The sequence below is a fragment of the Aptenodytes patagonicus genome, chromosome 6, assembly GCF_965638725.1.
Source record: "Aptenodytes patagonicus chromosome 6, bAptPat1.pri.cur, whole genome shotgun sequence".
Lineage (NCBI taxonomy): Eukaryota > Metazoa > Chordata > Aves > Sphenisciformes > Spheniscidae > Aptenodytes > Aptenodytes patagonicus.
In genome coordinates, this window is record NC_134954.1 from 48,213,538 (window position 1) to 48,238,651 (window position 25,114).

The window sequence follows — 25,114 nt, forward strand, 5'->3', positions numbered from 1 at the left end:
TGAGTTCCTGGGTGCTATGTTAACGTCAGTACAATATGATAAGAACTGTGGCATACAGTAACCAGTGGGGGATTACTGAGCATGAACCAAGAGCTAGACCATGACTCGTATTTGTATGCAAACAGAAAATGTTTTACATACCTTTCCTTGTGTTTCTTCATTCCCACCTACAAGAACAGGTTCAGTCTGCCAGCCTGGCAGCAATTATTTCATCTGCTGATGCTCATGTTCATAAATCACGCCAGATCACCTGTGGCAGGACGCTAGCCCTGATTCCAAGCAGACCCAGCACAAGAGCAGCAGCCCAGCCTCACTGAAGGTGGCAGCCCTCAGAGTGTCCCAAGGCAGACACTCTATTGGGTGGTCCCTGAGCCACCAGTGGTCCAAAGAACATCAAAAAGTAATCTGTGAAGTGATAGCAATAAAACAGACAGACCCAGACCTTGACAATTCCCATGTGTGTGAGCGAGCAAACAGAACAAATGTGAGGGAGAGAAGACAAAATAAAAGTAAATGGACATGGAAAAATTTGCTTTATAGATGTGAGCAACTGTGAACAGTCTGCTTGATGCAGTGTTTGGAAGTTTCCTAAAAGATAGGTTGTTCTTTTTTAAGACTGAAGGATGTTGCTCTGTGGAACTATCTCAAAGGACTCTAAACTGTACTTGTGCCTGTAAGCTTTTGTTAACCAAGGTTTCATGGTAAAGTAATACTAATCACTTGAAGCTTGATAAATGGCATGCAAAGGTCTGCCCTTACTCCTGTGGTCAATGAGTCTGAACGCAATCAGGTCATTTGTTATTACGCAGGGCTTGGTCTTGCTCCTCCAGAAGTTAATGAGACTATCCCTTACTCTTTTCAAAGAAAGTAGGGTCAGCTTTTGTAATTGATCTTAATTTTCATTTATAAAGAAGAAATAACTTCAAACAGCTACTGTTTATTTACAATGAATGTATGTGAAATACTATAAATTAATGTTGTATGTGGCTTTAAAGTTTGAGGTATGAGATAAACAAAGTGACACAGAAAATTGGCACACTAGGTATTCTCAAACTCCTGTTTAGATTATCCAAGGAAAAGTGAAATCAGGCTGTCACTCTGTCCTTTACAGCTGATGGAATCTTCAAAGGCTAGCACACATGGTGGGCCTTCAACGTTTAGAATAAAAAGAATCTGAAACACCAATGTGGCAGTTTAAACTATGTTAACATTTTAGCAAACTATACATCAGAAAAAAAAAATTGTGTGCTACATTATTTTATACCTAAGCTCAGGCTGAGGAGGAGAAAAAAATTTTCATGTGTCTATTATGATTATGAGACCAAGATATTATTCAGTCATGCAATTTCATCTACTTTTTTTTTTTCTCTAATGTGCATCTCTTTCACAAGTGCTGATGACTAAATCAAAACCAACGATCTGAAGCATTGGCAAATATGATGGGTTTATGAAGGTCACATACCTGATCTGGAGCAGATCAGATCATCAGCATATCCAACAGGTCACCATGGCCTCATAAATGTTTGTGAATGATCATTCGGATACCAAGTAACAAGAATTGACTAATTTTGCAAATGTCTGCTGGTTGTTACTAACTGTCCTCTTAGCTCCAGCCATGCAATACTCAGTCCTCATGGTGAGCCTTTTAAATGACAAATTTTAGGTGCTACTTCCTCCACAGTCAAAAGACTCAGTGTTAAACTACCACAATGAAGACTGTATGAGAGCAGCAAAATTCATGTTGCAAATGTCTGGCTGCTTTCCAGCTTGTTCTCTCACACAGCACTTTCCACACCATTTTTCCCTCTCAGAAGTCGCTTGAAGCAGCACTGGCTCCATACGACTAGCATGAAGGAGCTGCTTCAGCACAGAAAAGCTTTTGTTAGTCCTCCACAGGCTGGCCAGAACATGCACCGGAGACAGAGATCAGCTTCGCTGTGGCTGGAGGGACTGCATCTCCCATTTACAGTAGCCAAAAGAGTAAACAGAGAGGCTTTTGTCACCCCAGGCAACTTCTGCTAGTATGTAAACATCTCATTTTGCTGGTTCCTTCCTTCCCTCGCTAGCCCTCAGACTGCAGACGTCAGCCAGTCTTCAGAGTTCAAATGAACAGCAGAAGCCCCTGCAGTCAGCCAAGTGGATGTTTCAGGCTGTAACAATCTCAGCCCAATGCTAATTCACTCTTTGGAAAGCCAGAAAACATTTCTCAGCTGATTCTGTGGAGGATGGCTCTTGGTCAAATACTTCAACAACAACTTGAGCAGAAAAACATGCAGAGATGACTTCCACATTGGTAATGAAGTTGGACAGGACTGCAAGGCTCTCCTCCTGCACGGCTCAGGTGTGCTGGTCTGGCTGGGTGGCTGGAGGCTGCAACCAGGAGAGGATTAAAGCTTTTCAGCCGACATTTTTTCATCCCAATTTTTCACAGTTCAGAGATGGGCTTAGAGCTGTTGATAAGTGCGTTTGAATTCAACCAAAGCAGGCAGATCTTCAAAGGTGCTGTGCTCTGACAGGTCCTGGGAAGCTTGCTAGAGGGTCAGAATCACCCCTCAGAAAGCAGCTGTCTGGATGCCAAGTTTTACTGGGCAATATGTTTATTTGCTGGAATTACTAAACCCTCACTTTTAACACCAATACCATTTGCAGCCAGGCAGCTGTCTGTCTAACAGTAGATCAAAATCACAGGACTGGCAGAACTGTTCCTTTATGTCAAAGGATTACAGTAATTCCATCAAAAATAGGACCACATTTTCAAACCTGAATCAGCTGCTCCATAATAGCAGAAGCCAATAGCTCTGCTACTGTCACAAAATATGTATTAAAACTCACTGGCCTTAAAAGTTTACGAGTAGCATTTTCTGAGCATGGCTTCTTTAAATTAAAACATACATTTTCCCAGGCAACTTCTGTCATTCTTATAATTCACCACATGCTGCTCCGGGCTAGTTTGTCTTTCCAGTTTGAGACACTCTGTAGGCTGACTACCTTAAAATAAGCCGTGAGGGAAAAAGCAGAAAATAGGTTTTACAGCTAGGAAATCACATCAGTCAGGACTTGGGAAAGCTGTGCTCAAGACAATATGAAACTAATGCTCAGTATTTCAACTGCGGCATGTAAGTCTGTTTAGAGGCAGGGACAAGACAAATATTAGTTAGATAGTCTGCTATGTACAAAATAAAACAATGTCATCCTACCTGCCGTAAGTAAAGGAAGGGAAAGTTTAAGGACAATTAGATAAATCTTAATTTTTATAAGAAGTCTTAACTGCTGTATTCTAAAATATATGCCATCATTCAACATAAATTATGGATCAAGCATAGAATTAGGTTGAAGGGTGTGCTTTATGCCAGAGATTCAATTATATAAAAATAATGGTCCTTTCCTAGCCTTAAGACCAATGAGCATTTACAAAAGTGATCCTCCTCTTGTCTCTAGGAGCAAATGCTTTGTTCACAGGTACTATTCCTTTTGCTGAGGATAAGAAAAAGAGTTCTGCTCCCAATATGTTAATATATTAAACGGTGATTTATATGTGAGAAAGGAAATTGAGTCTCATACCAATTTAATTTCCTCTAATCTGTTCCTGCCAATAGTGGCAACCAAGAACATTTTCTCTTTTTTTATTTTTCCTTCACCAGTTCTTAACGGGAAATCTCTGACCTGCTCCCCTGGCTACTTCTCTTACTACAGCACAGTTATTCAAGCCTTTATCATTTCTAGTGAAAATTAGAAAGGCATTCTTCTCCAAAACTGCTGTTGAGGCTGCACAAACCAGTCTTCAAAGCAAATGCATAAGCATTTCTAAGGGATTTTACTTCAGCGATTAATTCTTGGGGAAAACACTGTATTAGAGAACCTGAACTGAAGGAGTCTGAGCTGTTTGGATGTTAGGTGGGCTGAGATTTGCACCCAGCTGGAATGTGAGGTAGTTATGGCTGCCATGATATGGAAAAGTACACTGTGACAGAATAGTAGCATGGCTTTTTTTTCATGCCATATATTTTAACTTCAAAATAAATTGCTTCCATTTGAATGGCAACTTCCGTTAGGGTTTAAAAAATTTATTGGCCAGCAGAGGTCTATTTATGGTGGGGACAGACGAAGTGGTATGCCGCTGCTGAAAAATCTGCAACAAAGGTAGTGTGTGGCACCGGTGGTGCCTCAAATGCTGGGGAGGGCTGTGACCGCCGACCCAGAGCAAGGCAAACCCACTGCACGCTGCTGTTCTGGCAGCGCATGCGGTAGAAGCAAAGTGAAAAAGGAAACTGCTGCATAACTGCAAATTTTTGAGCAGTAAGAACAAAGTGTAGCATTTTTACCTATGCTTTGCTTACAGTGGTTTGCTCACAAATCAAAAGAAATACATGATATAAACTCCAATTAGCAAAGCAGGGGAATGAAATCTTATACAGCAAAATAACCTCTCAATGTGTGGCACAACCACTGGTAGTGATAACAATCACCTTTTCATTCCCCAGCCTGGCCCCTCCACAAACCCTTTTTGGAGAAGATAATTTTCTAGATTCCCTTTTAAAAAAAACAAACTGCAATGTCAAAAATAAATGTACATAAATAAAAGAGAATAGGTCCATTCCCTTTGTGAAAACAGATATTTGTCTCACCATAATTTTGTGTTTGGTTGGGTCTCTGGATGGCAAGGAAGAAATCCCGGGGACATTTATAGATGTAGACTTTAATCATGTGAATAGGATTCTCATCCTGATCAGCTCTGTTTGTACTGCTCAGGCAAGCCTTTGTGCTGCAATACAGCTGCAGTTCACAGCCCTTTGGGCAGGTAAGGTTTACTCAGAAAGTTTCTCCGCAAAAATTAACTGAACTGTGTAGGAAGAAATGTTTTTATATCCTAAATATGTATAGAATTCTGTTAACTATAAAGGGTAAGCTTAAAAAATAGCATACGAGGAATAAGAGGACATAGGTACTTCTGCAATATTGAACACCATGGCAGACTTGAGGAGATATGAGACATATAAGACCCCATCCAGACTGGATGTACCAGGTATTTGACAGCTGTGATTGGATTATCATACAAGGACCAGCAGTTAAATTTAGGTCCAGTCACAGGTCAGATGTAGACAGAATCTGGCATCAGATTTCACCAAGATTTTAATTATGGCCCCTTTTGCTAGAATATATAAATGGAAATGCTCATCCTTAGTTACACGGGGCCAGTGCCATCACAGTCTCACTAGTTTTGGCCATGCTGCCTGGCAAAGGTTTTTGATCAATGCAGAATTAATTGTTAAACATTGGGGAGGTTTTGGTTTGGTTTTAAGTGCAAAAATAGGTGATTCTTCTTGTTGTAATAATGATAAACCCTGTAAAAAGGTAACATGGTCAAAGCCATCCTTGCTTTACCTCTGCTTCCTAGGTCTTTATTTCCCTTGTTTCCTACTCACTGCTATGGCAACATAAGAACTGTCCCTGTGGGATGTCCAAGGGCAGCCTGGGTTTTAGCTAAGCACAGGTGCCCACCTACCTTTAGGTACTTTAATATTGAATGCAATTGCCTGTGATTCCTTGTACGGTCAGCAGAGAGAGACACTTCCAGGGCTTGATTGTTCACTTGGCAGCCTATAACAAACCTAGGGTAATTCCATGCCTGACTTTGTTTAAGCAGGATGGATTCAGGCCAGAGCATTTATAAAAAGGACAGTAGCAGACTTCAATAGCTGAATATTTGCACTTGCTTGGAGCCTTACAATTTCTGTTTGCCTGTGATCAGAAAAAACCCTGAAATTTCACAATTTCCTTTATGAGGAAAAAAAGGAAAAAACACTTCACCAAAACATTTAATATTAGCAGTACCGAAACTTTTAGATTTGCCTCGTTTGTTAAACATAAAAATTTAGACATGCTATAGGAAAATTAATTAATTTTTTTATACCAGTTCAAAACACAAATGAAATTAAGTTTTTTGCATTCAAAACCTTACTGAAAATGCTTTACGAAACATTTTCATCTCCACAACTTCACAAGCCATTTCTGAGCAGCTTTATTTCAGTTTTCTTTAGGCATTCTTATCTGACTTCAGCGTTAACGGACAGCATTATCCAGCTGCTCTCTTCTTCCTGGAAAACTGCACTGTCGCTCTCCTTTTTTACGTTTTGGCTGACATGGGGATTTTTCTGAGGTCATGAAACCTAAAGAGATGAGAAAAAACTTAATGCCACATCCTGAGGGGAGAGAACTCTTGACAGAGAAGGGGAGGCTGTAATACTGAGAAGCAGAAGCCTGAGTACATGATGGGGTGAAAGAAGTCCTGCGTGTAATGACTGAGCAGCTTTTGCTTCTTCACAGCTTCTTCTGTTTCACCCCCAGGCCTGGCATGGTACCCTGAGCATTCTGTTCGATTTATATTACGGATCCGTATTTTCTATTTTTGCTATTCTTTTTGTGGCTATTATTTCTTACCGTGGTCCGGGGCAGATACAGCACAAGATTTGTTAGTGGCAGATTCAAATCTCTTGCTGAATACTCTGTGCAGCCTGAGATTTTTACGGTGCAGATAAAAAGCTTTCCAGTGAGTTGTACTTTTAAAAATGAAGACAGGAGCAAAATCTTTGCTGGTCAGCCATCCAGCGAAAATCCAAGGCGGTGTTTCTCTGTCATTCTTCCATGTGCTGTGTGGGTTTCACTTTTAATTAATCCAGTCTGTTTGGTTTCTGTCAGAAGTCTATAAGCTTCTCTGTTAATTTGCTGATGAATCCCCTACTGAGTTATAATTATAATCTTCATTGTGATCCTTCTTACAATGACAAAGGAGATAGGATTTTGGCATCAGCATAACCTGACATCAGTAATATTGTAAACGTTAGAATGAGCTCTTCTTTTCTTTTAAGTATTTTGTAAACACCTTCAAAATTACAAAAACATTGTGATGATTAAACAAGTGATTGATAGGTCAGTGTTTACATTAAATTATCCCCATCGCAGTTGCTTCATGGGTGGCACATGAAGAGCAGGCAATTACCATTTTCTTTATATTGCAGGTACTGTAGCTGTAGTCCTTACATCCAAGCAGGAATCTCCCAGGAAGAATGAGCCTTTTCAGTTTTCACCACCTCAGTGCCTGTGAGCTGCTGAGATCATCTCAATCAGCTGGGATCCATTTCAGAAGGCTGAAGCTGAAGATGGCTTGAATCCTTCCCCCCTCCTTCTGCAGCAGGCATTTCATGCTAACCAAAGCAAAGCCTACAAAATGAGTTATGAATCAAGTCAGCTTAACTGCCTAGGAGGACCGGAGTATTTCTGGAAGATCAGAGCGAGTCCCTCTTATGGTTTTATTTACACCCCATGGTGCTGGCGAGGTTTTTCTCATGTTAAGAGCTAACTTATTTGGGGCTTGCAGCCTACCCTAATCCTAATTTTTGATTCTGAGGTATTTTCACCTAAGACACAGTATCACCCAGACAAACTGACATTTAAAGAGCTCTCTTACAGAAGTAGGGAACGTACTACCATCAAGTAAGATGTCATCCATCAGACTGAAAGGTGAAATTTTCGTCTGGGCAGCTGCAGGATGAAGTTTTTACTGTGCTTGTCATTACCATGATATGAAATGTTTACATTTCATAAATGGTAAGTAAACCAGCTATTGAATCACAAAATTGCTGAGGCTGGAAGGTACCTCTGGGGATACCAGAGGGTTTTGTCTAGTCCAAACCCCTGCTCAACGCAGGGTCAGCTGGAGCAGGTTGTCCAGGACTGTATGCAGTCAGATTTTTAATGTCTCCAAGGAAGGAGACACCACAAGCTTTCTAGGCAACTTGTTCCACTGTTTGACCACTTTCACAGCAAAAAAAATGTTTTTTCTTATATTTAAGTTGAACTTCCTGTATTTCAATTTGTGCCCATTGACTCTTATCATCACATTACGTACAAGCTCCTCATTTTCTAGCACAGAGAAGTGTAGCCAAGGGAACTGTGCCTATCATTACTGTTTCATAAGACATAACTGTATTTAAACATAAAATTGCATCTCTAGTCTGGAAAGTAACTGCATAGAAGAGGCAGTGTGGATGGTGCATAGATTTCCCTCATTTTCAGTACTGTTCCCAGTGTTTGACATAGGCTTTTCCAAAGAATCTATGCTCCTAATTTCTAAATGCATGCTGGCCCCTGAGAACCCAAGTCTTGCAGGCTGCAGCTAAAAAACACACTAAAGAGTGTCAGGAGGCAGCTCTGGGCACTGACCTACGCTGGCTGCACTGACCGACCATTAGCCAGGTCCCCAGTTTTGTCTGTGCCAACTAGTTCTCGCCCAGAAAATTCCCAGCCTGGTTTAGGCACAGGCCAGAGATCATTTCCACTGGATATTTTGGATGACCCCCCATGGTTTGGAAGCATAAAAAGGTCTGCAGCATGGATGTGAGCTGTGTGGAGCCAGCTGGCCTCAGGAGAGAAACAAACCCTTGTGCAGATGTAGTTGTGGACCTTACACTGTTGAGCATTTTGCAACTTGACTGTCTACCTTGTTCTCCTAAAAAACACACTCTTAGGACAAGAAAATCACGTCTAGTTCCTTTCTCTCATAGAACAGTTTTAAATATGCTCAAAAGTATTGGTGTTGACCTTGTGCCCAACTACGGCTCTTCAGACTGAGTAACTGATACACCCCATGTGATCTCTCATAATTTCTACCTACTTAACTTCACCATCATGTCAGAGACTATACAAATATTTTCATGTGCTGAAATCTCAGACACACCAGGCTGCTCTGAAGGAGCAAGGATAGCACAGCTCCCCGTAGGTTGGCGCAGCCGCTTGTGGAAGCTGAGATTTGATATCAAAACTGGAGAATAAACACCATGAAGTCCTGCAGCACACAGCAACCTCCAAACAGAGACCCCAGGCTTACGTGGGGTCCTCACCAACCTGAAACCAAGGTGGGAGACCAGCCTGGGCAGCGAGGTGGCCTTGTCCACCAGCCAGGCAGGCAGCCTGACAGGGTGCTGGGGCCATGGGGGGTATGGGGGCCTTGGCCCCATGGAGCTGGGCTGCCTCAGCAGCCAACCAGCAATGAATCAGCAGTGAACCAGCAGGTGCTGTTTGCCTGCTAGCTGGGGCTTCTGCTGGAAAGTCCACCAAAGAGATGCAGGCTGATGCCTTTAACCCTTAAGAGATGGCTGGTGGTCTGTTAGGTCCCACTACTGCAACCAGCAGGAAGGGGAGGAAGCAGGTACCCCTGTTAGTCCTAACCAGGGGCTGGACTCTGCCCACGCACACTTGCTGGTCAGGGGGCAAGTGGGAAGGAGGACTCCTGCCTCCTTGCATCCGGGAAAACAAGGTCACACTTCCCCATACAACACCAAATCAGAAACATGTGGTGGAAAAAGGTTCTCCAAAACTGCCCAACCACAGTGACTTCAACGGGAGATAGAGAACAGCATCACTTTGCTGCAAGGAACAATTTTCACAGAGTAAGGGTACAAATCCTTTGAATCAAGGGAGACAAATAAAAATTAGTGATTTATGGTGTTTTGCACAACAATATAGGTGGGTTTCTCCACTCCTAAATGCCCCCCCCAAAAAAAACCCCCCCAATTTCGTACATAATGCTTAGGCACAACCAGGGTGCTTCTCTGTTACACAAATTCATCAGAAGGAGTCTGGGACAGTGTCTCTGCACTGATCTTTTTGGAGAGGAGAAAAGAGAGGATGGAAACAGTGAAAGGTTTATTTTGACATCTTTAGTAATATTTTACATTTAAACTGTTTTCATTTTAACTCATTAAGTTTACTGACAACTGAAAACCCACCAAATTATTGTATTTAAGATTTTTTTTGATTGCTGGCAAATTAAAACCTGATATTAAGGAATCAGTTATTCAACATAAAATGCAGTCACCACAAACTATTTGCATTACAGTAGATACAACCGGTCTCACTTTGCAGTTGCCATGGGCAGCAAAACATCAGGGGCAAAATCTTTAGTGGCTCTTTATTGTGTGAGTGACTTGAGCTTGCGAGAAACCTACCTCTTCTGGTTTGCCTAAGGCACCAAAATACCCCAGAGCCAGCATCCAGTACAACCAGAATGTAATTACACAGTGGAAGCACACTATCTGGCACTCATATGAACAGTCAGAGCCTGAAAATAATTCTTGCTCTCAATTTTTCTGGAAAGCACAAACAGTAATCTAGGAGAAAGAGTATCAATTTAATCAATTTCATTGTGGAAAATACAGACAAAGTACAGAAAAGGTAGACTCTTCTCTAAAGGCTTAGACACATTCGTATCTGAGTCATAGATTGTATAAAAATGAGTTTTAACACTATTCTTACTTTTGATCTTGCTAGGAGTGAGTTTGAAGAAAAGTCAGGCTCTAACCCCTCCAGGGATTTGGGGAAAACCACTGGCATGCAGGTGAAATGTAGTAATAACCTAACAGATTTTAGTTGGAAATTATAAATTGCAGTCCGACTTTAATATAATTCCACTCCTTCTCTTATAACCTTACTTGCCTATTTCCAAAAATTTTCAACGTGCTTATTTAGAAAAAAGCATTTAGCAATTCACCAGAACTAGTGGTAAGGAACTACACCTGCGTGTCACCAGGGGGAGCTTGGATGCCAAAAATCCCATTGACTTATTTTTAATAACTCAGCTTTCTTGGGGATTGCAAGGAGATTGAAAGGTGAATTTACATAATTTCTCCTCATTCCTGAAAGAAAGGAAAAACCTGCTGCCTACCTTTGCCTTTGGAGGGCAAGGCTAACCTGTGGGTACGCTGTTATTCTGGGATACAGGCAACCGCTTGCTCTGCCACCCCAGTCATTCAGCCCCTCTCTTCAGCGGTGTTTCCACTGCCTTCAGCTCGTCTCCATTCAACTGGCCTCATCTTTCTTGAGTGTAATGTCTCAAACCAGACACTGTCCCAGCTAAGCTGGGTAGACGTGCACGGGTTTCCTATGCCTTACCAGCTGCTCTCCAGGTACAAGTACAGGTCTGGTGTGTCCTGTGTCCCTGTCACCCAGAAAGATGCCATTGCAGCGAGTAGCCCACAAACCTGCACCGTTTCCAGGGTTTACCAGACACGTGTTTACATGTACTTTTTGCTGTGTGCGCAACATATGCAGTAAAGGTGCACCTTGAACTGAGAGCAAACATTTTAGGTTTCTTTTTTTGCTTTTGAGTGGTCATTAGATCCCACAATTCCTCTAAATGTATTCTTAAAATTAGTTACCCTGTAGATTGCTCAGAGCCTGCTGACAATCTCCTCTGGCTATAAAAGTCCCATGGAATAACATTGGTTCACAGGTTGGGTGAGTGCTGAAAAATCTGAAAAATCCTCCCACTGTTGCAAGAAAAATTAGCAGCTACACCAGATGAGAGCTTTTTAAACAACGTGCTTCTGGCCTATGCAGCTCACAGGAAAATGAATCCCTTTTCAGATCCATATGCTTGCTGCAGTATTTCCTGTGTTTTTCTGGTCACATTCACACACATAATTCATGCGAGTGTTCAGTCCTAGCTGCGAGCCTGAAAGGATGTGGTTGAAATCTTCAGGCTGCTCATGTTCTTGTCTCCATGCCAAAGCTCTGGTGGATGGTTTTGGGAACTCTGTGTTCCTGCTAAACTGGGCAATGTCACATCCCAAGGGGTGAAGGAAGGGAGAAATTATTGAGGGGAGGAGAACCACTTGGCCTTCTCTAGAAAATTTTTGTTTTTCAACAAATTCAGACTAATAGGCATCCACTTCAAAAGGAAAAAAAATCAAATCATAAAAAAATCAGACAACATCTCTGCCACAAGAAACCCAACACAGATGGTGCCTGAGAATCAGAAGCAAGTTTTCTCTTAGCCTTATTTTGGTCTAACCGCAGAAATAAGGACCACGCTGTTCAGAGACAGAGATATCACAAAGCTAGCATACTACTTGGACATTTGCTTGGGTCAGGGTGAAACCTGATGGTAGAAAGTAAAATAACTCGTGTCAAGCTACTGCCCATGGAAGAGCAGCTTGTGGGTAGGAGCCGCTCTCGAGGAAATTGTTGCATTTTTCAAACCTCCCAGCCCTGATCCCAGGAGAAGTGAGTGTGGGTGGTGGGAGCTCTGCTGACAGGCTGCGAGCCTGCGCCTACCTACACATGCTCGCAAGGACCAGCACAGTTGATGGAGTCTTAGCTGGAAGGTCGTGGGATGATTTTGCTGTACCAGCCACTGCTCAATGCACGGTGGTGCCGTTCACGCTATACAAATTCACTATGAACCTTGGGCTTGCCTGTAGCTTGTCATGCTGTCTTTTGGCAGCTTTGCCTTTTGGGGGTGGAGATCTTTATAAATGAAATCTGACTTTGTGGAGAGGAGACATTAATAGACATAGAGGAACTATAGAAATATGCAGTTAGATACAAATGCAGGGAAGGCTTTTCTTTTAAGGGTAAATTAAATGAGACATGAGCCCGCATACCATGGAGGCTTTTTGGAAAAATACTACTTAGAGAGGTACCTCTGTAGTTATACCTGTGTACTTGTCATTACACCGTACCTATCTCTATCTCCAGAAGACCCCAATATAAACTGAGTGAGCTCCCCCACTGTCTCCCCACATGCCAGACCCCCTGGCGTGGCCGTAAGAGGAGCGTGCTTTCCCCAGCAGGGCTGATTTGTGGCACAGAGCAGAGGAGGGGTGAGGACCTGACAAATACACTTGCCCCCGCTGTACGCACGATCCTGCAGCTCCTGTCCAGGAGCCCAGCAGATGTCAAACGCTGAACAGGAGCAGCAGTGGGAGTAGGCAGAGCCTGCTCCCATGTAATCTAGGCCTTCATTTGGTCATCTTGCTTGGGATCAAATTCAGGATTCTAAATGCTTGAGAAGAAACAAAGGGGCAATTATTATTTATTACAATAGGACTCGCTGGAGTCAGTGTCTGCCATGTGGCTTAGTTGTTAACCTCCAGCATACAACATACAGCTAAAGCCAGGAAATAAAATTTAATGCCGTGCCAAATGACTGGCTTCATAAGAACCTTATATTTTCTCCTACAAAAATATTATCTTTTCTTCAAAAGCTGTTTCAATTCAGAGCACAACACTGCCAAAACCTTTGGAATTTCACTATAAATATGTCTTATCATATAAAGTAACCAGATCAACACATGTTGCCCTTCCTGGACTTTCTACTTTATATTTTAAAATAAGTACTATGTCTCCCATGTTCTCTTTCTATAGTATTTTACGGTGTTATCTCTTAAAAGGTCGACTTTTTAATGTTGTCTGTTACTGCTTAGAAGCAATTAATAATACTATGATGTTTACACTGCTCTATATTTAGTACAACAATGCTTAATAACACTATTTTCAAGTCATAAATGCTGTTTCAAAGGCATTTGTAAGATCATCCTTCTATCATAAAAATAAAGTCATACCCTTAGAAAGAGGTCAGTTTAGTATTCATTGCATGAAGATTAAAAAGAACTGTCAGATATGTGGACTTCATGCTGAACCGAATGAAGTCAGTGGAAATACTCCCCTAGACTTCAGTCCGTGTTGGATCAGGCCCTTAAAGCACACGTGGTAATTTAGGGACTGATGTTAGTGCTCGGCACAATCTTTTCTTTTTCACACGCCAGGTAATAGTGGCAGATGACAAGTTATAACACAAACGTCCCAGTTTTGCTGTAGAGCAGATGTCAAGCTTAATCTCCACTGAACACCTCGCTCTCTCTAACGGTACTGTGGTATTTATTGCAGCCAAGGCCAGAGCCATTTTGAAGCAGAAGCCGCCAGCTGTGTGAAATGAAACGTATTCAAAGCTGCCAACAGTAAGAAATTAAATACAGACTGCGGCGGCGTTTGCCAACTTTTTGGGCAGTAGCAGAACGGTGGCAGCCAACTGAACTTGAGATGGCAGCAATCTAATGTATCCCATTCACCAACTCAGTGATTCACTAATTCATTTAGCTCTTTTTTTTTTTTTTCAAATTGTATCTACTGTCATCATACTACTGTACAAGTCTGAGGAAGGAGAGAGGAGGGTAGAGAGTGAGAAAAAGAGACCAAGCACTGGAAGGTAGCATCTTGAAAAAGAACAGTCCCATAGCCAGAAAATCTGTTCAAGGCCATACTACATTAAGTGGTGTGTTTGCATCGAGGTGCAGTCTGACTAAGATGTGGGTAAGAATGGTATATAAAGGAAAAGAAGAACTAGTTTTGAAACCAAAGCTGCACCTTTCTTTTGTGACCTGGTTAGACAAAAGGAAAAAACGTAATGATACAAGACTGCAGCATGAATTTTCTCTTCCCAGTACTTCAGGAGGTCCTGGCAGTCGTGGGACTTCCACCCGTGACACTAAATGCACTGATGGTGCTTTGTCACATCGCAACACATGAACAAACAAGAGCAGTGCACATGAATAATAAGGCAGATCTTTGCCTTCTGTTACCCAGGAAACAACATATTGAGATAGATCTTCTACCTAAAAGGACTGGATTGAAGAACGGATGTCACCAGGCTAAAGACAAGATGCTGCTCCAGGAACACCGCAGCTCTGCTAAGGGATTAGAGGAGGACTCGGCCCCGACCTCAGGGATTGCTTCAGCTACTGGATGGTGCCTGCTTTTGTGGAGCAGTCTTAGTCATCTGCCCAGTATTTATCACAGCCCTTTAGCCCACTGGAAAATCAAGGAGGTCTGAAATACACATTCAGGACTGAGAGGATAGTTGAAAACCATCTCCTTCTTTTGTTTTGGCCTCGTGGCTCATGTGCAGCACAGTCATGTTAAAAAAAAAGGTAGGTGCTTTGTCATCATTGGAGAGATTGGGAAAATGTAATACCCTGCGCCAAAGTGACTTACCCATGTAAGAAAAGTCTGACTGAGCACCAGCTCAGTCTGTGAATTTTGACAAACCTAGGCTTGATGTTCAGAAAACTGTGTAAGATGTGTTTTATTGTGGCTAATATTAATTTCCTAAAAATTAAATTTAAGCTAGTGTATGAAGCAGAAATCACACAAAGACACAGTATTTTTCTTCGTAGTATAATATGATGTTTCTTGTTCTTATGCTGATGTGCTTAGCTAACGCTAGAAGCTCTTCACAGAGTTTGCCATATAAGAGGGCAGGCTGTAAAATGATACAAGTTTCTGTAGTCACTGCTTAAGACTTACAAACTTTATTCCTCTGCCACTTAAAGTAAATTTAGCCTGAGATTTTTGTTTCACGACAATTCTCGTGGGCTCCGAACTCAGTGCTTACCACACTAACAATAATCCTTTATGTCTCCAGACTCTATCCGTGTTCCTTGTTAACCTTCAGTCACAAAGTAATGAGATGCATCAGACATCATCAAGCTGGCCTAAGGGGTTACAAATTTGGATGATGGCCACATACTGTACTAATTGCTTCTAATAAATTACATATTTCAGGAGGGACATCATGATTTTAATCATTTATTCTGCATGTTGTTTCCTTTGGAGAGAAGAACAAGCAGGCACTAAACAAGCCGAGCATCAGAAATTCATGGCAGAAGCTAGAAAGAGCTCATTTAATATCAACCATCATTGTAAATACTAGAATTATGCATGTATCAAATCCCTGGGTCTGCACACTTTGGGAACAGCCAGTGAGTCCTGGTTGTTTTAATGAGTCAAACCAAAATGATGTCTTTGAACGTTCCTTAGATTTATAACAACTCAGATTTAATCCCATTTCAAATGTTGTAGCTGGGGCCTAGCTCAAGAAAAAGTCTTTGTTTCTATGCAGAGAAAAATACATTAAGAGGGGAATTTAAAGGATGTATTTCCCAAAAGGCTGAGAGGGAAAACAGTCACATGTACCTTTCACCTCTGTGGGGAAAGACTTTAATTATGATTTGATGACAGCTAATTGCAAAGGTGGTCCAGTGAACACAGAAAGCTGCAAGAACTTTCTTTAAAGCCCGCTGAAATTAGTAGGATCTTGATGTTGATCTAAATAGCCTCCTGCAGGGTAAACTAGGATGAGTGAAAGTTTCCTATTTCCCTGACCTCTAGCACACTCACACCAGCGGACTCAATGAAATCCTCAAACCACTCGGGAATGCACTTCCTTCACAGGGGGAGACCTTGGGGTATTTAAATAGCTGCTAGTATTAATAGCAATAGCTGGTAGATAATGTGGAGACCTGGGAGCTCTAGGGAGGGATGCAGGTTTGGGAACAGCTCAGGCTGTCTTCTGTTTGTCTTTGTAAACCTTGTTTCCTGTCACTTCAGTCTGCGTTTCCTTTCAAGGATGAGCTGATATACCAAACAAAACGTGACTATCTAGGTAAAAGGAAACCTGCCTCTGTACAAAGTATGCCTTGGGATGGAAAGTTGCAGTTGTAGCTCTGAGACTCAAATGTGCTCTTTTGATTTTCTAGTGGTAATGAAATGCCAAGGAACCACCATTACCTGAGATAAGTGCAATCTGCTTCTGCCTTGGCAGTCTAAGCTGCCTTCCACTTGGTCCCTCTCTACCTGGGGGGGTTATTGTCCCATTTTAGACTTCTCTGGCGAGTGTGAGGGAAAAAGGGTGAGAATCCAGCAAGGCTTCCAGGGGCTCCTCTAGCCCATCAACCAGAATAATGAAGATATCTCTAAGGATACTATTTGTGGATGGATGGATGGATGGATGGATGGATGGATGGATGGATGGATGGATGGATATTTGTGCTAAAACAGTTGGACTTCTACTTTGTACAGAGGAAAAAGACCAAAAGCTTTTTCTTGGTTTTGTCATACAGAATGAGAAGCAGATTAGTAAATAACAGAAACAGGCCTTACACAATGAGAATTGACTGGAAAAGAATGCCCTAGGTAAAATTGGTGACTCTTCAAATTGAGAAACCTTCCTCTGGTTGTTTTTATGGTGTTTTTCATAGGGAGGTTGAAGCCAACCTCTGCGCATGAAGAAGAGCTTAAAATGAAAGAAAGTGATGGAGATTCAAGATTAGCGTATTGGAACATTGGAAGTTATAGAAGGATGAGAGAATTTGAAGTTCAGACATAAAAGCCCAAGAGTAACAGAAGGAAAAAGTGACACAAACAGGGGAAATAGACGTGATGAATCCTCAGTTAAGAGTGTTGCTCTACCTAGAAAACAATGTGACAAGAGGTAAATCACAACATAGAGAAAACATGACGGGTTAATTTGGTGCAATCTCAGATAGTGACTTTTGCCAACAGTGCGTGCTACGTAAGAGTGTGGAATTAACAAACGTTAGTGTAGCAGGGTTAGGAAAAGAAATATTTTTGAAAGCAAAATGGAAAACCTCTTTGACATCCATTAGGTTTGGTAATATAATGCTAACAAGAACACTGCACTGAGCTGTTATCTGGTTTGCTGTCTGATTCGCTCTCCAGATTACCACTTAAATCAATAGCTCTCACATTGATTTTTCCAGCACACTGTATTCCTGTAAAAAGAACAATGCTCTGAGATGAGTCAGCTATTTGCTCCGTCTGTAGGGACTCTGGTGCATTTTCATTTAGGAAAATAAAAGCAGGAGCCAAAGTACACACAAGTATATAGTAATAAGAACCTGCCTGGTGCACCATAACATGACACTGGCTCTGCAGACCCATGGGTTTGCTACAGCTTGCTGCAGCAACTACAGACCCGCCTCGAGCTAGAACAAGCCATTGTAAGGATGGAACCAAAATATTTGGGGGCAATGTTAGACAACTAATAATATTGTCTCTCAGTTTACCTGACTGCTATAGCAGAGGGGAAAAATTTGCCCACATTAACTAAGAAGCTGATCTCCATATATTTACCATGACATGTAGAACATCAGCAATACTGCATTTTCATTTACTTTAGATAAGTTCATGTATTTGCATATTCCATGTAACATGTACTATAGTCTTGGTACTGTAACTAGTCATCACTCTTGTCTGATGTTGCTTCCACTCATTTTAACCATGCTAACAATTTCTGATTTTGTTTGTAATCACAACATGCAGCTTCATTTACTCTTGTTTTCTCTCTTGCTTAGCCATGAATTCATGAAACCAGCAACTCTTCTCTCACACAGTTTTGTAATTATTTCAAGGAACTTGCAAGAAGTGCAGCAAAAATGTTTTCAGTTCAAAGAAGAAATAATAATCTCAAGAGCTACTTGGAGATTTGGAGGCAGGCTGAAGCATGACTCTCCCCACGGTTTCTCTCGACCACGTCTCTGCTGCAGGCATAGAGCAAAGCATGTGCCATGGTCCCTCGTCTCTCCCACAGCTCTGCGCATGTGTCTGCTGTCTTGGCTTCCAGGCTCCACACCCGCCTGCAACTTGGCTTATTTATGGTAACTTTGAATTAACAGCAGCTAAAAACTACTAAAATGCCAGAGAAATGTAACAAATGGAAATGTTAGTCCCTCTTTTCCACTACAAGTTCTGTTTTATAGAGGTTTATTATCTTCATCTTCGAATGTAAGGTACTGAATCTGGTCTAGCCCATCTTCCATTAATAACAGCCCTGGAGGATACGGAGCAGCCAAAGGGGGTGTAAAGGAGAGAGGCTCAGCATGCAGAATCTCATTCTCTACTGTATATTGAAGACCATATTGTGAATATACTGAAGGAGAAACAGCCCACAGGAAATAAACATGTGCAAAGCTGTGGGAATAGTGTGTAATTATGAAGCCTGTTATGCTGAAAATACTGCTGAATATTGCTGTCTTCAACTGCTATAAAAATAGAATCATTACAAAAACTCTGTATTTCTCAGTAATGCTTTCATAACATTGTGTATTTCACATTGCTACATGTTTGCCTCCTAATCTCTTAGTCTAAACAAAATAACATTCATGTTTTTATAACAATGAAAAGGAAGGAATAATGAATTTTCTACTTCAAGTAATTTTTAAATAAAAAGGATAGTATTTATGGCAGTTACAGTATGGTAAATCTGGAGCAATCCAGACTGTTTATAGGAATCGTTATCAACTTCCAGGTGTCCACCTGTGTATCTGGGAATACTGTGTAGTTTAGGGTGTTAAGGTATCGAGGAGAGGCATTTTGTGCTTTGCTTTCTTCCATTTACAAGATATTTCAGGTTAGTTGTGATCTATCTTGAATCACTTACTTTCCTACTTTCCTACTGGTCCCTGGGAATTAAGTTGATGTAGAAGCAAACTATGCCAGGTACTTCCCCAGGTCTCAGCAGGGTATTAAAGGTAACACTGAGTAGGCTGCAGTCCTTGAGGGGAGATATAAGGACCTGTTTCACAGAGCACTTCATTTGCACAGTATTTAATTTAGGCTTGTACAGCAAAATAATACAGCAGTGAGATCAACAGGTATTATTGCTATCCATGCAAAGCTTCTTCCTTCCACAATTTATTATAATTGACTGTAATAATCTTATTTCTAATATCCAGTACACAAACTTTAGCCCATTTTGACAAACAGATAGTAAGTCTTGTGCGGCACCTGAGTGATGTTTTAACTGTTGCTAAGACAAGTACTAGAGAACTGAAGCTGCAGAATGAGATACGTCAAACTGGCTGGTGTGGTAAAGCACCTAACAACAGCGGCAGTACTTCACACAAGTAGTCAGATACCCTACCTTTTTTGCCAGGTAATAAATTGTGTTAAGCAGAAGGAATGGAAATTGAGACTATTCATTATGTATCAAGAGACACCTGGCAGGATAGCCTTTGGTCTGCAGTCTGAAAATGATCCCGCACTGACAAGGGTCAGGCTGAAGTGCTGGTGAATCACTGTAGACCTTGCTTCACTGCAAGCATGGTCAAGTCAAACTCTGTTCAGAGTCATTTGAGAAACAAGGTCTAAATGTAGCTGTTCTGATCCCAGTTAATATTCCTGCTGCTTTTATGTTCATTCCTGAAAAGCATGTAAGCCCTTAAAACATTTACCAGGATTTCTCATTTCCCCCTGTCTTCACAAGAAAGGCTTCACACTTCCTATGATCAGATACCCAGCCCACAACTTTGGCTATTCTCCTTTTCACAGCTGCCTGGAAAGGGAGGCAGAACATACGGGAGTGGTTTAAATAAGAAACAGAGACCTGTATGGAGCCAGCACTGCCAAAACGTATGTATTCTAGGAGTTCTTTTCAATGTTTGGGATGGAATTATCTGTTATCGCAAATGAATAAATGTATCGGGGCTTTGCAAAAAAATAAGCTTTAAAAAAAAAAATAAATTTGCCACTGCTGCAAGATTCTGTGGTGAGGATAAATAGATGGTCAGTATCAGGCAGACGGTCAATGCCAGATAGTCACTTCAAAGTGTGAAAACAGCGATGGCTAAGCATGAACGTTTCACAGCTGTGCTGCTCATGGGCAGAGGGCCATTGCTCACGCCCCAGTGCTTCCTCTGCAAGAGAAGACACAAAGCCACGGCGCAAGGGGAGCATGCCCTGCCAGGGCAGAGACAGTACCTGCACAGTACCTTTGAGGGCAGGCGGGGTGAAGACGCTCTGCTTCCTTTGCTTGGGAGAGGCGCTCTGGGACTGGGGAGGGACAAAACACAGAGAGAGGCAGTAAGAGACGGGCACGGGGAGACTTTTCTGTTCATGACAGCTCTGGGTCTTGCCCCACAGCTGCTTTCAGAGGGTGCACACACCAATCTGAGAAGTTTCTAAGAAAATTATATTGTATAAATCTGATGCTGGCTCCCGGGCTTTCATGAACACAGGGAAAACTAAGATTAGATGGAAAAAAATATGTGTTTAATGGACAACCTTTCTGGCTCCCAGGCAAAACAAAACTCAATACTACTGAAAATTACCCTTCACTCTAAAAACATATTGTTAAGCATAGTATTAAGATAGCCTGTGCTTTCAACAGTCTATGTAACTGATTCTCATAAGGCAAATAAATGTTTCCATATATTAAAATGGTTGCAGGATTTCCATTAACCAATATTCCAGTTAAATACAGTGTAATGAATGATTATATGTATAGGAAAGATAGTACTGAAATTATTAATATATAATTTTTTACATAAATAAATGGAAAATCCCTCCCCCTGCACTTTTTCAATGTGTTCTATTATTCCTAAAATAATAATTTTAGCAACTAATCACTCAGCCTTTAACTGGGTCTGATTTAAGTGATATATTTCGACACAGTTACACTTTTTATGACCTCAAAATCACATCTATGCACAAAAGATAAATTATTCCAAAATAATGGTAGTAAAATTACACATAGAGTAATAGTAGTATAATTGTACCAATGTGTAGTTAGCAAAAACTAACTGGAATACATTCCAGTGCTAAAGCAGAGCAACTTTTTCAAAATGAAAGCAGTTAAATTGGTGTCCGTATTATATCAACATGAAATATGTCCATATACAAAGGACAATAAAACTACATAAGGTCACACACATAGCTAGCTTTTGAAGACATAAGCACCATATCACATTCCTAAGAAAAAGATTTTAAAAAAGCTGTGTGTAGGCAAACTTTAATTTTTCTCATCTAATCAATTTCTAGTTGTATTTGGTCATAACGATGTTGCCTTTTCCCAAATATTCGCTAAAAATGGCTCTTTCCCTGAGTACTTTGACTGGTATACAGTCTGTGAATTTTAATCAGATCTATTTCTTCAAGGAACATCTGAGACAGCTCTTAAGAAAACCACTTTCACACAAGTGTGGCCAATCCTATTACCTTACCTTATCACAATGGATGGAATGATAACATTTATAAATAAAATATTGTCTTCTTTTGAAAGAGAAAGCTATTTATAAACACTGTGGGATAGGTTGTTGATCCTCGCCCCAGTAAATCTTTATAAGTCTGTATCTGAGTCCAAATTTGAACCAATCAATACCTCCTACGGCTATTTAAAGCGCTGCCTGCTTCTCTGAGCAATGGGTGAAGGAGAAAGAGATCGGGGAATTGCAGGAGCTATGCAAGGGGAGGTTAGAAAACGAGATCGGAGGAGCTGACTTTTAACTCCTGTGCAAACAACATCAATGTGCTGCCTGCTGTGGGCTTGGCAAATGATGGGAAGAGGAGGGAGGAGTTTGCAATGCTTTTGTAGATCAGCAGTGATCTGCAGACCCAAAACCATGCTGGATGAGGTGACCTGGCAGGGTCACCTTGGGCCAGGTTTGCTATGATTTGCCAGGGCATGGCAGTAAGGCAGAGGGGAAACTTGCCTTTCCCAGTTCCCTGCTACAGGGAGAAGGGAGAGCCGGCAGAGCTGAGATGCAATACAGCTTTACATAGCCCTGGTTTGAAAGCTATGATTCTTAAAAGGTTGTGTTACTGAAGATGGCGTGACAATGTAAATAAAAACATTAACCAGCATGAATCAGTGAGTTTCAAAGGGGTTTTAACAACAAACCTATTTTAACAATAAACATGTTTTAAAAAAAAAGATTTAACTTACCTCTGCCTGTGAGATGTTTGTTCTCTTCTCATCTTTTTCTAGAGGAGGAAAAGGTATGGAGAGAGAAAAGTTAGTACAGAAGTGTTTCTCAGTGCTAACCCTTGCAACTCTGCCCTGAACCCTACAGCACTATTGTAAATAAGAAATTACCCTTCTGATTTACAACTTCTCTTTCTCTTTTGTGTGTCTCAGAAGACCAGAGACCCTGATTAGCATTTAGACATAAGCACTACATCTAAAGCACATAAATCCCATTTTTTTGTCTGTGAATTAGCACAGCAAGCGATGGAGTGCTTTTAGCAGCAGGTCCTTTGGCCAGGTTCGCAGCAGGGCTTTGTGCTCACCAGTGGCTGTCAGGATACGTGGCTGCTCTGCCCAAGGACTGCACTTTCTTCTATGGTCAGAAAAGGCTTGGTTGCCAAATGGTGAGCAGCAAACTCATGAAGGGCTCTACTGGACTCAAATAATAGTAAGAACCTCACCTCAGTTAAGTTATTAATATACCAATACTGGTACTGAAGAGCACCTAACAGTAATATGCAAAATTAGCAAACCAAAGCTGAAGAAAGACTAATCTTTCATCTTAAAAGTTTCATGACATTAGTGGACTGAAATTTTTCCTGGAACTGCTTACTTTTGTTGCCTTAATTTGCTTTGGACTGTAGGCATGGCAGAAATGGTCAATATTAGAGACTTCTAATGAAATAAGCATCTCTGAGAACCTGTCTGAACAACTAAGTAAAACTGTATGAAGCAGAGGAGGGTCAAGGATCTTCCTAACCATTGCACTCAACCAGTTTTTGCATGAAATTGAATTATTTTTCTACTGTTGTCTTGATGTGGTTAATGGCCAGAAAGCGTCTGTCTTCTGATGATGATTTCCCAAATATTTGATGAAGATCATGTAGGATCTTTGATGCACAGTAGTTTGGAGCTCTAAAATAAAATGCCATTAAAAACAGACATCAATCTCTCACTGTACCAACGCCCCTTCTAAAATTTTCCATTTGCAGATATCACTGTGCAATTTCCACTGAGGTGTGGCAGATCTGTAAATGTAGATCTGAGGGAAGAATTAGGTTTAGGCAATATCACTTTATCTAACTTATTCTCTAGATATTGGCTGCTTGTGGTGTGCTGTGTGAGGGGACGAGCCAGTCCCAGCAGATGGACTGCATTTTCTATTGTATTCTTTACCATTTTATCTGTGCATCTTGCAAACATTAATTGACATACTGGATTTTTTCAAGGTATATATTTCCCATTACCTTTATATGAAAGACATTCAAATGACCTATACTCAAGGTTAAAAAGTGTAGTTGAAAACAGTGCTGATTACTAAAGCATGGTTCCACAGATACAGAATTAGACAGGACAATCAGGAGGCCAGTTCCTGCCATTGACATTTGTATGAACTTTGGTAAGGTGACTAATCTCTTCCTTGACTTCCCTACCTGTAAATAAGTATAGCAGTGCCTATTTAAGTATAGCAGTGTCTATTTGCCTTTGTAAAGCACTTTGGGGTATGAAGTTAGGCTGGCTAAATGGGTGATTATTTATGTGCTTGTAATCTTTCTTATTAGTTGTATACCAAACAGACACGGACTTCAATGATTCAACACTGGATTTTTTTTTTTTTTAGCTCAGGATCCTGGATTTAGTTTGGAGGCTGAAATTTTAATAAATCAGGAACTTTTAGCAGAGAACAATAAAAAGTGAGTTATGCCCCATTCCTTCCTGAAACTCTAAACTTGCCCAGATTAAAAATATGTTTTGTAAAGCCAAACTGAGGCTTGCATAAGGAACAAAAACTTCAATCAGCAGCTTTGTCAGGTTTCAGGTCTTGTTCCTAAGAATGTGCACAACTCTAACTCTTTGGGCTTGCACGTTTAGTGTTCTTAATGGGGTGACATTAAACCTACCAGAACTGGAAAGTTTCCAGCCTTTCCTTTCACCTAGCAGCCTTTATAGGACAGGCAACTTTGGGAACAAGAACTGGTCCTGTATGGAGTTAGAGAAATCATTCATATCTGCTGGGCAAATAGAGCCAATGAATGGCATCAGACAACATGGAAATTTAAGAATGACTTACAAAATCACACAAACAAACAGTTTTTCAAATCCAGTAAACAGAGATCAGAGATCAACCTAAAGAGACAAACCTGAGGCAACAGACATGAAGTGTTTCAAGTGAGTTGTGAGATGAAGGGAAAGCTAGAGCTGGTTGAAGATGCAGTTTGGTCAATGGTACATTTTGACATGCATTTATTTTTGAAGACAAAAAGACCATTGAATGCTTATTTTTGACAGGCTTTTTGATAGATAAGACTCAATGGAGAGCATAGTTTTTTAAGGAGAGGTGACAAGGAATGGGAACGAGGGAAACTGAGATCCCTGAGTGCCATAGACTGAGGCAGAGAGTAGAAAAGAAACAAAAACTCTTTCTGTAGAGGAGGAGGAAAAGATGAAAGGCAAGGGGGACACGGAAGGAAGATAGAAGTGCTTGTGTGTAGCTGAGGCAGTAATGAGAGACACGGACAGTGGGGTTGTAGCAGAGGTAAAAGGGGGAATTTAGTGGTGACAGAGAGAGAGCTGGAGTGCAGTGTGGGCTGGAGCTCAGTCAAGAGCTCTCTGCCTGGGGAAATACTTAGAGCCATCTTGGTCTAACTGAAGGATTACATTAATAATTGTGTGAACATTCTTCCTTGAACAAATAGTGTTTTTCCAGTGTAACTTATAATGCTTTGAAAGCAGTTT

General features: G+C 41.1%; 1 protein-coding gene across 1 annotated transcript in view; it reads right to left on the bottom strand.

Annotated features, from left to right (window-relative positions):
• The window catches only part of PPP1R1C (protein phosphatase 1 regulatory inhibitor subunit 1C), a 56,815-nt gene that overhangs the window by 9,937 nt on the left and 21,764 nt on the right, over positions 1-25,114 (bottom strand). The window contains 2 exon segments of the mRNA XM_076340746.1: positions 20,406-20,466; positions 22,358-22,395. Of these exon segments, the coding sequence (XP_076196861.1) occupies positions 20,406-20,466; positions 22,358-22,395 (99 nt within the window).